This window comes from Mastomys coucha, unplaced genomic scaffold, assembly GCF_008632895.1.
Source record: "Mastomys coucha isolate ucsf_1 unplaced genomic scaffold, UCSF_Mcou_1 pScaffold22, whole genome shotgun sequence".
NCBI lineage: Eukaryota > Metazoa > Chordata > Mammalia > Rodentia > Muridae > Mastomys > Mastomys coucha.
Window position 1 is genome coordinate 59,576,012 of NW_022196905.1, and position 15,373 is coordinate 59,591,384.

The 15,373-nt window shown below is 43.5% G+C and overlaps 1 protein-coding gene across 15 annotated transcripts in view; it reads right to left on the minus strand.

Annotated features, from left to right (window-relative positions):
• Positions 1–15,373, minus strand: part of Apbb2 (amyloid beta precursor protein binding family B member 2) — a 337,969-nt gene that overhangs the window by 94,513 nt on the left and 228,083 nt on the right. For 10 of the 15 annotated variants that reach the window (XM_031342497.1, XM_031342500.1, XM_031342494.1 and 7 more), the window contains one exon: positions 2,804–3,012. In XM_031342497.1, the coding sequence (XP_031198357.1) occupies positions 2,804–3,012 (209 nt within the window). The remainder of the gene's footprint in view (positions 1–2,803; positions 3,013–15,373) is intronic. The other 5 variants (XM_031342505.1, XM_031342502.1, XM_031342504.1 and 2 more) reach the window with 1 other exon arrangement.

Below are 15,373 nucleotides of genomic sequence, written 5' to 3' on the forward strand. Positions count from 1 at the left end.
AGTCTGTTGGGATAGTTGACTTAATAGATGGCCTCACGAGCGGGAGAAAATGGCAGATCTGAGGACTAGGTATCCATTTGTCTTAAGAGGGTTCTGGTGGCCTGAGGAATGCAGCTTAGTCACCAAAAAGTTGCCTAGTCTGTGTAAGGTCCTGGCTTCCATTCTTGGTACCAGAATGAATAAATAAACGAATGAACAAACGAATATATGAACAAATACATATTCAAATAAATGGTATTGGTAATGAATGCTTGCTTAGCAGGCATGAGGTTCTGGTTTGATCCCCAGCACTGCAGTAAAAACATAAGATAAATGAATAAGCTAGCAAACTAACAGATAAATGGCTGGGTATGAGTCTGTCACCGCCTGTCTGAAACTTCTAAAACTATTCATCTTTTAAACATCCACTGAGGGAGAAAACTTCAGAGTCAGCACAAATGAAAGCAGGAAGGGGCAGAATCCAGGGTACAGCCAGGGGACCTGTGACACCAGCTACATGGTAAAGGCAGGGGACCTGTGACACCAGTTACATGGCTACTCAACTTCTGATTCACGTGGGCCATCTTCTCTACCATGGTTGAGTCCCCTGAGGGTCTAACATAGTGCTTATGAAAAGACTCTTAATTGTGTTCCTTGTGATGCTGGGGATTGAACCTAAATCCTAGTGCGTGGTAAGAACGAGAGCTATCAATTTTTATAAGCAACGAGGAAACTGAAAACTCCAAAGAACAAAGAAGATGAGATAAGTCCTTGGAGCTTAGAAAGAGGCCCTGAACGGTGAGCAGGCACAGAGATGGAAGAGAACAGGCAAGAGGGGACCCCAAGAGCCCAGGGCTGGGGGAGGCTCTCTCCTACCTGACAGTTTTACCCAATACCAGCTGCCCAGCTCTGCTGCATTCCTCCTAAGACATTTGCAGAAAACACTGAAACAAAACTCTACTATATTAAGCCAAGGAATACAGATAGAAGCTACCCAAGCTCAGATTCAGCTCTTTGAATTCTACCAGGGAGGCACAAGAAAGACTTGAGCTCTTCTAAGTGTGGGGGATGTGAGACACCTGGACCAGGGAGTGTGTCTCAAGTTAGTCCAACCTCCTGACTTCAGGGACAACAGGAGGCAGAGGACATTGGAAATCTAAAGCCAGGGACACTGAGACAATCCTGGCCAAGGATTCAGAGGCCCTGGGTACTGCGATGTGTGTCACTGATAGCCCTGTGCCTCAGTTTTCCCATCTATGATGTACTTTCCTGGTTGTAGATGCTCTATGGCTGAACACAACTAATCAGTTAGGATGAAGTAAAACAGCACTGTTATACCAAGAGGGTATGACAGAAGTGGAAACTCTGCACTGGAGAGGCCATCTGTAGCATAATATGCTAAGTCCAGGGTATGTCTGAGATGGGCTGGGAGGCAGAGTCCTTCACACCAAACTTGTTGGAGGCTAGAGCTGCACTAGTTTATTTTTATTCCAAGTACACCTACTCCAAGGTTAATAAATCACGGACTAGAAGTTGCTCAGGATGTAGAACTGTTGGGCTTCAGCGAGAACCTATCAAAAACCACCTAGAGCTAAGTAACAATATCCTATGTGGTTAGGTGGCACTGAATCAACATGTCAGATGACCAGGGCAAAGTCTAAACCAGCCAAGGTTTTCATCTACCAAAGAGGGTAGGTATATCTAGCCCTAACCCATCTCTCTAAAGGTGGGGAAGTTAGGCGGTGGCTAGGGAAGGGAGATACTGAGGCCGGGCCTGGGGAAGGCAGATGCTGAGGCCCTAAAGCAGGAAACTGAGAAGAATACCAGTCTTAGTGTCTCCCAGGAAAGAACAGGTCACCAATCAGAAAGTCAGGAACAGGAGGCTGGCTACTTTTAAGGGTGATAGATGCAGTGACAAAGGCAGAAGAGTTTGGCCAGTTAGGGGGTATAATTCAAATGCACCTATTTCTCAAATGCAAAGAAAATAGGCTTTAAACATTAGAGACCAAAAGATTTATCATCAGAGAAAAAGTGGAGGGAAGGCAGAAAAGATAGGCTACTAGAGAAGCCACTGACAAAAATAAATAAATAAATCAATGAATGAATACTAGTCTGCCACATGGCTGTGACCTTTCCCAATGAGAATTCTCTTGAGTGTGTTGCTGCTAGGCTTGACAAATATTTGCCGCAGGATGAATGAACACCACAATGAAATTTTTTAAGGCCTCAATTCTTTGTTTAAACATCCCAATATCTTCCTCAGGGATGCCCAGAATTTATGTGGCTAATTATTTCTAAAATAATGTCACTTCTGCTAAATAAACACATCTCCTTTTTTTTTTTTCCTCCTTAAATAGGAATTAAGCATTTAAGTGCTCTCAAGGGTTATTCTTGTAAGACATCTTCTGCATGCTAGCAAATGACCCCAGGCTAATAAGATACATGATAATTATAACACGCCTGGCTAAGAGATGTTCTTCTATGCGTAAATATTTCATGGATCCAGCACCATGCAATGGTACCTGCAGAGTAAATTACTGTTTCCATGAGCCCCGGGGAAACTTAGCCACTTCCCATTAATCAGCTCCTCTTGTTTTTGTACCTAGAATGGTGTTTCAAGAGACCAGAACCCATTAAAAGGGAAAACAGACCTGAACGACAGACATTAGCACTATTTACTAAGAGGAAGCACTATTGCGCTCTCACATCCAACATGGGAGGCCATCAAAAGGCTTACCTCAGTGGCCTGTTGGGGCAGAGGCGGCTAGTCTAAAAGGAAACTGAGTTACATCTAGTGAGCATGTAAAAAGACACTCTACTTTACCTCATTCTCCGGGGTGGGAGATGGCGTTACAGAGCTAAGTGACCCTTTCCTAGAGCCGTGGAGATCTGCTGGGATGGAGACAGGCCGTTCCCACTGAGTCGTCCCTGTTGGGATGTGCCAGTAATAGGTCCCAGCAATGTCATTGACTCTTTTCCAGCCAGGCGGCAAATCCGGATCTGTCTGAAATGAGTGATCACTCCAGATATCTGCTGGGAGATGGGGAAAAAAGAGAGAGAGAGAGAATGCTATTAAAAGAGAAAAAGAACACTTCCAATAGCCAGCCAAACCCCACACGCAGAAATGTCTGCATGGAACTGAGAAGAACCTACCATAGAAAGTGTGGTGAAAGGGGTAATCCAGAAGCGGACAGAAAGGCCTGGAAAGGCTGGTTGGCCATCTCTGAAGATGGGTATAATGACTTCATTTTCAAGCCACCCCATTCCTCTGTGAATCATAACCAAACGTGCAGGCAAATTCCACATGTTTACGTACAGAGCCTGCCGGATCCCACTGTCCATCAGGAAGACTGACTGACTGACTGGCATTACGCATCCTTCCTGGCTATAAGTTTAAGTTTCTGGAACCACTTTCTGTAGATAAAGCACTGTGTTTGCATCTAGACACCCACAGAGGAGCAGTGCCTTTTTCAGGATTCCAGGCCTCTGCACCACACACTTTCAGGAAAAGCAAACTGAAATAAATAGCCGTGGAATTCAACAAAAGACTAGATTGGCTTCAAAAATGGGCTAGTAATGTAAACGCATGGAAGCAGGTGGGAGTGAGAGGCTATACAGAATGGCGGAGAGTGTGGCAAATGGGCAAACATCTGCAGAGTCCAAAGATACTCAGATCCAATAAATAACCCCTAAGCAACGTAGGTGCCAAATAAAATTAACCCTCTGGACAATTTCAGTTTACTGAGTAACCATTTGCATTTTTTCTTCTTATCCTTGGGTTGAACCTATTAAAGGGATAAAAAGTACAAAAGGAAAGAAGCAGGGTGAGAATTTCAGAGATGGAAGGTTCATGAAGTCACCAAGCAACTGTATTCGTGAGGGTAGGCTGGCCTCCTGGGCTCTAGACTTGAACACTGTTCTATTCTGGGGGTCAGAGCCTTCTCTACAGAGTCCTACACAAAGCCAGAATGCTTTATTGCATTTCCAGTGAGGACACATGCGGGCCTTGCTGAATATCACATTGTATAATGTCAGCACACATTACCAAAGCTATTATAAATAGGACAGAAGAAAAGCCAGACAAAGAGGCTGGTCAAACCCATGGCATAGACGTACATCCACACTGTTGTTTGTGCTCCAGCAGGCACTTTTCTCATTTCAGCTTGCCAGAGGTAAAACTGCCACAAGTCTCAAATTATGGTGGAAACATTGCCTTCTATCCGCAGGAAAATTAAACATGACTATATAATTCCAAATTGACAATATATGCAGCAACAACTCTAACCAAATGTTTTTATAGCCCCCCCATTCCTGTCCCACTTTCAGGAGATAAATGGGTTGTTTCTGATAGCCTTTTGTTTTTTATCATCTCATCTGGAGAAGGGAAAGTAAAATGCAGAGGACTTAAGTTGGAGAAATCTGGAGTGTGTAAGTGCCCTTGTAGGGTCTCATTCTATGGCTCCCATACAACAAAGGTCTGAGGTTAAAATAGGAAAGGGATGCAAAGGCACCCATTCTACCTCTGTGGTTTATGATGTCTGCACATTTGTACTTGAGAGTGAGGAACAGCCATGCACACCATCAGAATATGAATTCATGTCAGACCAAGGACAGAGAGCAAGGTCTGTGGCTTTTATGCCACATTGTACCAGATAGCAGGAATTGACTTGTTCTATATTGAACTAAACACACCACATTTTTACCTGGTTTGTATTTTAAATTTCTGTTGAGATTGGGTTGGAAAAGAACTTCAAAGCGGGGCTTATTCTGGTGCTAAAAGTAGACGATGATGATGGTAGAAGATGTAGTAAAGCTCCAATATGCAGAGCATCCTGTCCAGAAGCATCAAACTAGTGTAAGGGTTAAGCACTAGGAGGGCAAGAAGACACCATGTTGGTCTTAGTTTCAGCCTCTTTCCCTCAGTCCAAACAGGTACTCACTAGTGGAGGGTTACATGGCAGGATGGATGGATATTTGAATGGATGGAGGCTGTTTGGATGGATAGATATTTGGATGTAGGGATATTTGGATGGATGGAGGATGTTTGGATGATGGATGGATGGAGGACAGATAGATGGAAGATGGATGGATGTTTGAATGGACAGGTGATGAATAGATGGATGTTTGGATGGATGATAGATGTTTAGATGGATGAATGGATAGATGTTTAGATGGATGACAGATGGATGAATGGATAGATTGATGGATAGATGGATGAATAAGGTAGAAGAAATTAATGAATGAATTAGGTCTTCCAATAGTAAACTTGGTATCTAACAGAAGAGGAATTCTGAGACATTAGTTGTGTACACTGTCACAAAACAAACCACTAACATTTATGCGGGGTCACTGTCTATTTCTTTCAATGGCATGTGTGACTATCCTCATAGGTAACAGAGACAGGGTTGGTCATCTACATCAATATCTTCATTTCCACATTTGTGGATGAAAGTAACCGAGAGTTACACTTTGATAGATCTTCTGGGAGGTCTGAGATCACCATGGGAAGTTCTTAGTTTCCAGTGGCAATCTCCTAAATGATGTCTATATCAGAGAGATTGTCCTAGGGTGGGTCATACGCCATGGTAATCTCGGGTGTTAGAGCCAGCATTAGAATGCAAAAGTATACCATAGGAACTAACTGAAACTAAGACCAACCGTAGAGTAAGAGAAGGAGACTGGCAGAATAGACCAGATGTCTCCAGAGTACTCCTCATATCTCAGTTCTCAGCACAACATTCTTACATAGCCATCAATTTGGCAAACAGTCCAAGGGCAGGTAGGTCAAACAATGAGAACTTGTATACACTGTATCTACTTGAATACATGGGAGGGGAATCTGAATATAGCCATGCTGAAAACAGAAGAGAATCACTAATTAATAAAGAAGTTATTAAGTCATGCCACGGCTGGGCTCCTTGAAATGTTCTGAGGTTACACATTGCAGCCCAGCGATTCCACACCTGGTATATGTCCTAGAGAACCCATACATGTGTGTATTAGGTATTCATACCACAGTAGCAACATTAAAATGGCCCCAAGCTCAAAACAACTCAGACCTCCTTTAATGGAAGAATGAGAAAATTACAGAAGATCAAGTAAATAACAAAAATGAGCCAAATACAGCTGCATATTAACAATACAAAGTTCACAATGTGCCACAGATGAAAAGGAAGAAGACAAAAGACACTCTATTCACTACATTTCCATTCGGATAAAGTCCAACAATTAATTATTTAGTGACAGACATAAATGGTTTAAACGGTCGAGAATTGCAAACACACACTTATCACATACAAAAAAATACAGGCTGATGAACAGCCAAAAGTGTGGTGGAGTGGTGTTGGAGGGTATTGGTTTTGATTAGAGAAAGGTATACCCCATGTACTCCATTGGTGGTGACATGGACACTCCCTTTATAAGTATCTATTAATCTGTATGCTTACTCAATATTTCTGAATGTATATTTTTCACAAGTGAAAAAAGAGAGGCTCAAGTGTTTGCCAACCAAGCGTGATCCAAAGCAGGAGCATAAAAGTTGGTTGTAGCAGTGTGTGTGTGTGTGCAATCTCACCCCCCCCACACACACCCGAAGTTAGCCAGGTCAGAATATTTTCAATATCTATAAGGATGATTTACCCTCCCCCTCCTCAAAAAAAGAAAAAAAAACCCAAAACCCCCCAAAAAACCAGGTTCATTTAAGACTTCAAAGAGCCTATCCACGGCATTATACAGCCTTGCCTGGGGATGAATGGAAGGCCGTAGGGGATCTTCTTACCTGGCTAAGCCATTCACTATATGAATCGCCTGACCAAACCAGACAACTTCTTAAAACTTCAGAACAGAGCAGGACACAGGACAGAAATAGTTGCTCGTTCCCAGGCTATACTTCAGCAACATAGTAATTATCCAACTAACGAAAGTGTTCCCACTATAGTACAAAGGAAAATGCCCAGTATAGAAATCATGAGGCGAAATGGCCACCATGATTCCAAGAATAAGGATGATAGTAAGATAATGTCCTCGTGACTTTTCACTGGAGAAATCACTCCTGTTCGCTCCAGCAAGGGCAGCCTGAGACAGTGGACCCTCTCACCTGCCCTGCTGGCCTTCCTCTTTAACAAGACACACATTCTTTTGTCTTTCGAATGTCTGTCTGCCTCTATCTCTGCCAACCAGAAAAATCACTTTGTGACATTTAAAACCAACTTACTCCATTTAAGGCACAATTCACGCATGTGCTACACTTGGCTTAAGCCTCTCTCAAACACAAATAAAGAGAGTTGCTTGGTCAGTGTTTTTTTTTTTGTTTTGTTTTGTTTTGTTTTTTTTTAAGTTTCCTTCGGTGGTCTGCAGGCTCCAGAGGTGAAAAAGTCACTTTTCACTGCATAATACATACATGACTTGCCTGCATTTAATGTTCAAGGCAATCCCAGCTAGAAGGCAAAGCCAGATCCCGGCCTTTTAAGCCTTATGTGGCTGTGATGTTATAGATACTAAGAAGATTAAAAAGGATACTGAGGCTGGCTGGGTGTGGATTGTGTGCCCTTTCCTGCAGGGGCTCAGGACACGTCCACCATGGCTGTTATTCCCCAATTCTAAGGCTTGCAGAGGACAGTAGATGGATTTAAACCAAGGAAATAAAAGTATATCCTGATACAGAGCAATTTTATCATAATTGATCCTGCTCTGAAAAGAGACCTGAAAAAACCCCACCAGTATTGACAGCATGGGGAGGAGGATAATAAAACAAAGGGATCAGGAAAGAGAAATGATGGTACAGATCATGAGACAGTAGCCCACCTGACCACGGTCAAGAACTGAATAATAACACCAAGATTTTCTATGGATGCCTGGCCTGGAGGCCCCACCACCCAGCACTCTGGGTCCACGGACAAGAAAATTCTTCTAATGCAGGTCCCCCTTAAAATGCCGGCCTCCCAAATCCAGCCCTGGTGAAGCAGCCTCGCCACTCCAGCTGCCATATCCTGCCAGAAGCTAAGCAGAAATCCCACCGTCCAACACACCACGAAACTGATGCTTCTCTTCCTTCTCTCCCCAGAAACGCGTGTACCTAAGACGCTTTCTCCCAGGTCCCGGGTTCCTGTCATCACAGAGGCTCACTGAAGGCTGTCACGTGCTGAGAGGAGACGCTTTCGGCCAAGAGCTGAAAAGTCACAGGTCTCTTTTTCAGAATGAGTCTGTGGTCCTCCCTTGCCTGCGTTTTATTACTATTATTATTATTTTTTTTAAGCAACAGGAAACAGGAACTGGAAGTCGAAGAGTAAAAAAAGTAGCAAGGCTCATGGCCACACAAAGTCCCTCTTAGGCCAAAAGTAATATGCTTGGCACGGGAACAAGAAGCCCATTTATGAGCAGCAAAGACCCACCCATTCCAGCTACCTCCGGCTCCAGTGCTCACTCCTAGCCCCACGTGGCTCCACCTGGCTCCCTCTAGGGTCTGGCGAACTGTGAGGGCCTACAGGGCAAGGAGCACACTTGCCTCTAATCATCCTCTACCAGGCTCTCTCTTTCAGGAACCCAAGGGTCAAAGAAAAACACATTAGCACGGACAGTGGCTGGAAACATCCTCTCCTAGACAGAGGGCAGAGGAGGAAGCATGGATGGGAGAGCCGGGAGTTTATATTTAGCAAGGTCTGTACTGCAGAGCGCAGACTACTGCCCTGAGGTCTTAGAATGGCATCCGCTACCGCTGTGTGCCTAGTGCTCCCAGTGTCTGTGGTGGTGAGGGAAGATGAATGAAAGTATCCCACAAGCATTTCCTGTCTAGCTTGAGCCAGGCTACGAGTTGGGAGCCCAGAGCACACATGCAATTATGATAAGACAGGGTGCTGCCCACGTGACCAAAGGCAAGACTCCTCAGACATCCAGGTTACCTGGTAGCCTAAGGCTATGCCCAGAGTTTCTGGCTCAAGTGGGAGTGGACCCAGGAGTTTGCATCTCTAACAGATCTCTAACAGTCATCTCATTGGTTATTCCAGACTTCTAGGCTTTTGAGAATCACGGGCCTAGGGAAGTTGAAAAGGACAGTCATTACTCTCTATCAAATGTGCTGGGCTGGCTAGTTTTGTGTCAGCTTGACACAGGCTAGAGTCATTTGGGGGGAGGAAACCTCAACTGAGAAAATGTCCCTATGGGACTTTCCCATGGGCAAACCTGTGAAGCACTTTCTTGATTAATGATCGATGTGGGAGGACTAGCTTACTACAGGGGTGGCCAGCCCTGGTCAAGTGGTTCTGGGTGCTATAAGAAAGCAGGCTGAGCAAGCCGTGAGGGGCAAACCAGGAAACAGTATTTCTCCATGGCCTCTACTTCTTCCTCAAGTTCCTGTCCTGACTTCCTAGGACAATAGACTGTTAGATGATAAGAAGACATATAAATAAATAAATAAATAAATAAATAAACCTGTCTTCCCCAAATTGCTTTTGGTCATGATGTTTACAACAGCAATAGGAACCCTACCTAAGAGATGCTCTGTAGCCACTGGCCACAGAGTCACACACACGCACACATGCGCACACTAACTGAAAGCCATCCTTCTGGTCATTCTTTAGCATCAAGGGCAGTGGTGGTGCACGCCTTTAATCCCAGCACTTGGGAGGCAAAGGCAGGCAGATTTCTGAGTTCGAGGCCAGCCTGGTCTACAGAGTGAGTTCCAGGACAGTCAGGGCTATACTGAGAAACCCTGTCTCAAACAAACAAACAAACAAACAAAAAACAAAACAAAAACAAAAAAACAAAAGAAAAAAAAGGGCTGCCTATCAACATCCAGAAGGGGAAGGAGGACAGAGCAATGAATAAGATGCACATTGAGAAACAGGATCTACCACATGAGAGCTGGGTGAGTTCTCTACACAGGATGGTCTACAATGTCTCAGAGGGAGCAAATTCTTCTTAAACTGGGAGGGCAACCAACCTGGCAGATGGAAGAGCAAGTGCAAAGGCCAGCTATGCCACCACAGCAGGAAAGTCACACTGTAGCTAAGCATTTACTCCCTACACAAAGGAAAAATCTGAAGGTCATGCTTTATGTTTTCCAAGGTCAGAAGAACAAGTGACTCGATGCTCCCATTTCTTCTGGAGAAGAAAAATGTCCATTTTCCAAGGTCTTGGTGGTAGCCGTTGCTAGTTTCTCCTTTAAGTAATTCCTGATTGAGCCAGATACTCCAGTCTAAACTGCAACGTGTTAATTTAGCTTTCAGAGGGCTTCCTCTTGCACTGAGACAGGGTCTCACGAAGCTTGGGACAGGCAGGAGCTGGCTGAGCCTGAGGATGAGCTGCAACTCCGGATTCTCTGGCTGCCCGTTCTAGACTACTGGGTTATGGGTGTGTGTGCCAGAATAGCAGTTTATAGCAGTGCTGGGAATCCAACCCAATGCCTCTGCCATCTTAGATCAGCTCCACCACCTGAGATCTGTTCACATTCCTTAATACTTTCAGGCTGCACAGGGGTCTGCCTAATTTCCCTCCTCATTCCTTGTTTGTTTTTTTATACTTTGGACCCAGATCTTCACTGCCAGCATAGAGCCAGTAAAGCCCTTTACTTCCTCCAGCAACTATCACCAACCTTCCGAGACAACAGCACAGAACAAGCACCCTGGGGCGACCTGGTCATTATAGACAGGTGGAGGGTCCCAAGCAGCCAATAGTCAGTCGCTGCTCAGAATTTGCTACGAAGCCTTCCTTGGTCAAAGGGATTGAAAGAAATATTGGCCATGGCAGGGAATGAGCCCCAGATTGTCTAAAAGCTGTGACTCCCCAGAATCCTGCTGACCCAGCAGCCACTGATAAGGAAGAAAGGGTTTCAAGGCTCTTATATTATCCTGATTTCAACTTACAAGACACAGCTGAGACCACAGCTAGTTCATCAGAGACAGGGGGCTTGGGGGGGGTCTTCTCTGAACTCATTGAATTCTTTATTGTTAAGTTACAATAAAATCCTTAGCAATTTTGGGGAGTGTTAATGTCCCTTGCTTTTCTGCATATTTTCCTTCAAACACTTACTAGGAAGAGTTTTTAAATGCCTGAAGTAGGGAGATATTTATAGTTGAGGGTTCTCCCATTGGAGTTGAGGGACGCTTCCAAACACTGCACTGCTTCATGAAAACAAGACTTCTGAAAGGCTACCACAGACAAGCTCTGGTGTGTGTGTGTGTGTGTGTGTGTGTGTGTGTGTGTGTGTGTGTGTGTGTGTGTGTTAATTTGTTTTGTTTCTCAATTTAAAAAGGCAATTTTCCTTTAAGTCAAGAAAACTAGATAACATCATCCATCTAGTCTCATGGAAGTTTAGAAATGAGAATTGACTGCGAATCAATCTTTCTTTCTCTTTCTTTCTTCCTTCCCTCTTTCAGTTTTTCTTTCTCTCTCTCTCTTTTTGAGGGTGGAGGTGGGGAGCGCTGGTGGTGTTGGAGATGGAGTCCAGGCCTCATTCATGCTAGGCAAGCCCTCTACCACCAAGCTACACCCCTCCACACTCCCCCATCCCCTCCAGCCCTTCCACTCCCTCACCACAGCTCCTACCCTGCTTCCCAGCCTCTGTAACCAGTGGATACCTGTTTATGTTGTGCAGCTAAGTCTTCAGTGAAGCAAGAATAAACTGGATAAGACAGTCCCTCATCCCTAAGACAGTCTCACTTTGAGGATGCTTCCTGCTTGTGAGACAGTCTGAGAGAATAGGAAGTGGTCTGATGTTCCCTTAAGACAGAAAAGAAGTGGTCCTTCCTAGTCCAGGTTGTTAACCCAAACCGAAGCATCACACCTAGTGGAACTCTCCACACTTAAAGACTAAAAGGCATGAAAAGTAAGAGCTAATAAATTTCCCAGAAGGATAACTTACACTTGTAAATATTCACTTCCGTATACATATACAAATTCAAATCCATACACATCTGACTCTATTGTACTGAGGCAAATGGCAAGATTGAGCAACACAGTATTTCACCCACCATCAAAAAGTCTAATTCCAAATCCCAAAACACACAATACAACACACATGGATTTTCCTTCTAGTTACAAAAGGGGGCAGTAAATAAAGTCTTGAGGTGACATGTGCTAAGGTCTGAATCTTCAATGGCCTCCACAGCTCATGTTTAGCCTGTGAGGTGATATTTCAGGCTCGGGAGCCTCTGAGAGGTAGGGCCTGGTTAGTAGGGCTTGTGGAGGAGTCTTTGGTGGTCCCAGCTATCCCAGCCTGTCTTCTCTGTTTCCTGGATTACTGGGCTGTGAATACTGTCAGCTGGCCCTGTCACCTGGGCAGGAGCCAATCTGCCCGGCCTTTTCCCTCCACGATGGACCGAGCTCCCCGTGAAACCTTAAGCCTTAACTTGTTTATGTCAGATTATTTTGGTCATAGTGAAGCAACATAACTAAACACTAAGAATTAGAAGATAGAAATGTAACTTCTACTTCTGGTATGGAAAACGTCTAATAAAGCATAATCTATAGCCACTATTGAGAAGTCCTGGGCTTAAAGATCCTCCTTCCTCAAAAACCTTAAAATGTTAACTTCAAATCAGTGAAGAGTCATTATTTTACTTTTGAGATATGAAGGGAGAAAACTGCATTGACACCAACAAACTTCAGGGATCTGTAAGTGTAGGCATGATAATGGATACAGAATGTGCTTCAGGGACCACAAGTATTAAAATTTGCAATATATTGATAATTTTTCAAAAGTCAAAAGACTAAACTACATTTATAGAAAAGCTCCAGGCAGGTCACATTACATTTTCCCCCAGTTGTTATCTAGTACCCTCTTACCCAGTGACTGACAGCAGGGCACCCTGTTCAATACTAGGGAGGAGTGAGGAAGAGACTAATGAGCCAGGGATCTGGTTCTTTGCCTTCAAGTTCAGGTATCTAGTGCCTAGTCCTAAATGTGGGGTGTGAGGAAAAGCTCGGAAATCAAGCCAAGGCCAACTGCAAATTTCATTCAGAGATAGCATTCAGCTATCAGCCCCTCCACCAGCCCACGCTTACCGAACTGTTTTCTCATTTTACAGTGGCAGGCACTGGCACCACACTCTCTCAGGGCAGACAGATTTGGAGGTATGTTAAACAGTCAGTTTTCTCTACTATAATTCTGGCAAGGTCTCTAGTGTATTTTTTTCTCTCGGGTTTGTATCTCTTGGGCTGGTCTCTAACACCAATGAGGACAAGCTAGCTATCCCAAGCCCAAAGTCACTATTACTGTAGTGGGTAGCATACTAGGATTTGACCTATGCTCAATAATAGAATAACTGATGACTCTTTTTCTTTTTTTTCGAGACCAGGTTTCTCTGTGTAGCCCTGGCTGTCCTGGAACTCACTGTGTAGACCAGGCTGGCCTCAAACTCAGAAATCCCCCTGCCTCTGCTTCCCAAGCGCTGGGATTAAAGGTGTGTGCCACCACCACCCAGCAACCGATGACTCTTGAGAGTCTTGGGAATGGAAACAAAATTTGATAACAGTAACAGTCTTTTCACGATGGTCTTTAAAATCAGAAATTACACATGGGGACATTATAGCACTGTACTCTTTAAAATTAAAATGCATTACTGTGCTTCTGATGTACAAGGCACTGCCCTCTCATCTACTCGGTAACATCACCTTGGAAGGGCTGTACCCAATCCTGTCTTATCTGATGCCATGAAACTTGGGCAGCGCAAAGATGGAGCAAATATTATTCCTATTTTCTCAGCAAAGAAACAGACTTTCACAATGATAAGGAACTTGCTCACAGTTTTTCTAACTCTCCAGTTAGGAAGAGTTCAGTGTGGAACCTACTCTATGTGTTGAGTGGATTTTAAAGATGAATAATGGGTGTCTGTTCAGGAACTCAGTGGTACTGAAATAAATTGTTCAGGCTGCTGGGGAGTTTAATGGATAACCTTTAACATTTGATGCAAAAACTGAGCTATAGTGGACAGTCTGAGATAAAGGATTTTTGTTTTGTTTTGTTTTTTTTCAAGACAGAGTTTCTCTGTGTAGCCCTGGCTGTCCTGGAACTCACTCTGTGGTCCAGGCTGGCCTCAAACTCAGGAATCAGCGTGCCTCTGCCTCCCAATTGCTGGGATTAAAGGCATGCGCCACCACCGCCCGGCTTGAGATAAAGGTTTAAAACATACTTACAGAGATCAAAGTGAGGGATTTTTAAAAGTCTTTTCTGAGTTTTTTTTTTTAAATAAAAACAAAAACAAAGAAATAAAAAACAAGGCTCTTCACTATGTGATACCTTAGCTGTCCTTGAACTCACAGAAATCTGTTTGCTTCCACTTCTGAGTGCTGAGATTAATGGGTTTAAAGGCATGTGCACTAATTTTGCTCTTCTCAGAGATATTTATTCCCCACCCCAATAGAATTTGAAGTGTCATATATCAAAACATAAAAATATCCCAATTAATAAAATAATGAGAGAATAGAGAAGTTGAGAAGAAATTTAATCTCCCCTCTCCCTTTCCTTTCCTCTTCTCTTTCCCCTAGATCTCACTTCCTTATATATATACATATATGTATATATATATATATATTTTTTTTTTTTTTGAGAAGTAGTCTTGTGGTATTACTCAATCTGGGCTTAAATTTGTGATGAATTTTTTTCTTTTTTCTTATTTTTAGATAGGCTCTCACTATGCAGCTTTGACTGATCTGGAATTCACTTTGTAAACCAGGTTGCACTTGAACTCCTAAAGATCCATCTGCCCCTGCCTCTTGAGTACTGGGATTAAAGGTATATCACTACCATGCCTGGAAATAAGAATTTTAATTTCTTCCTCAAAAACTTCACAAAGTCTTACTTACCTAGTGAAAGAAGTTCCTCAAAAAAGAACCATTTTCCTTCCCACCAAACCAATAAGGAAGTCAGTCTATGGGACACAGTCTGGCTGCAGAAAGGCAGCATCTGACAGTGAAGGCTGGACACTGTTATCTGGGCTGTTTTGTTTTATAATCACATTATACAGTGGGTTAATTATGTGCAATTTTTAAAAGAAAATATATAAGCAAGCCGTAGCAGACACTGAAATGTGTTTATCCATCTCTAATTTCTTCCTCTACGGCAATATAAACTATGGTTGGACATATGACCACTACGTTTTCCAGCTTCCCTTGTACCTAGGTTTGCCTGTGTAGGAAGCATTCTCAATGTAAAGCTGAGGAATTACATGACAATTTGTAAGAGTTTGTCTCAGAAAGGATCTGGTAGGCACACATTTTTTTGCTGCTTGGACCAGCACTGTTGCTTTGAACCATAAAAACAGATTATCCCTGAGGATAGTAGAGTATCCCTGAGGATAGTAGAGTATCCCTGAGGATAGCAGAGTATCCCCGAGGACAGTAGAGTATCCCTGAGGACAGTAGAGTATCCCTGAGGATAGTAGAGTATCCCTGAGGATAG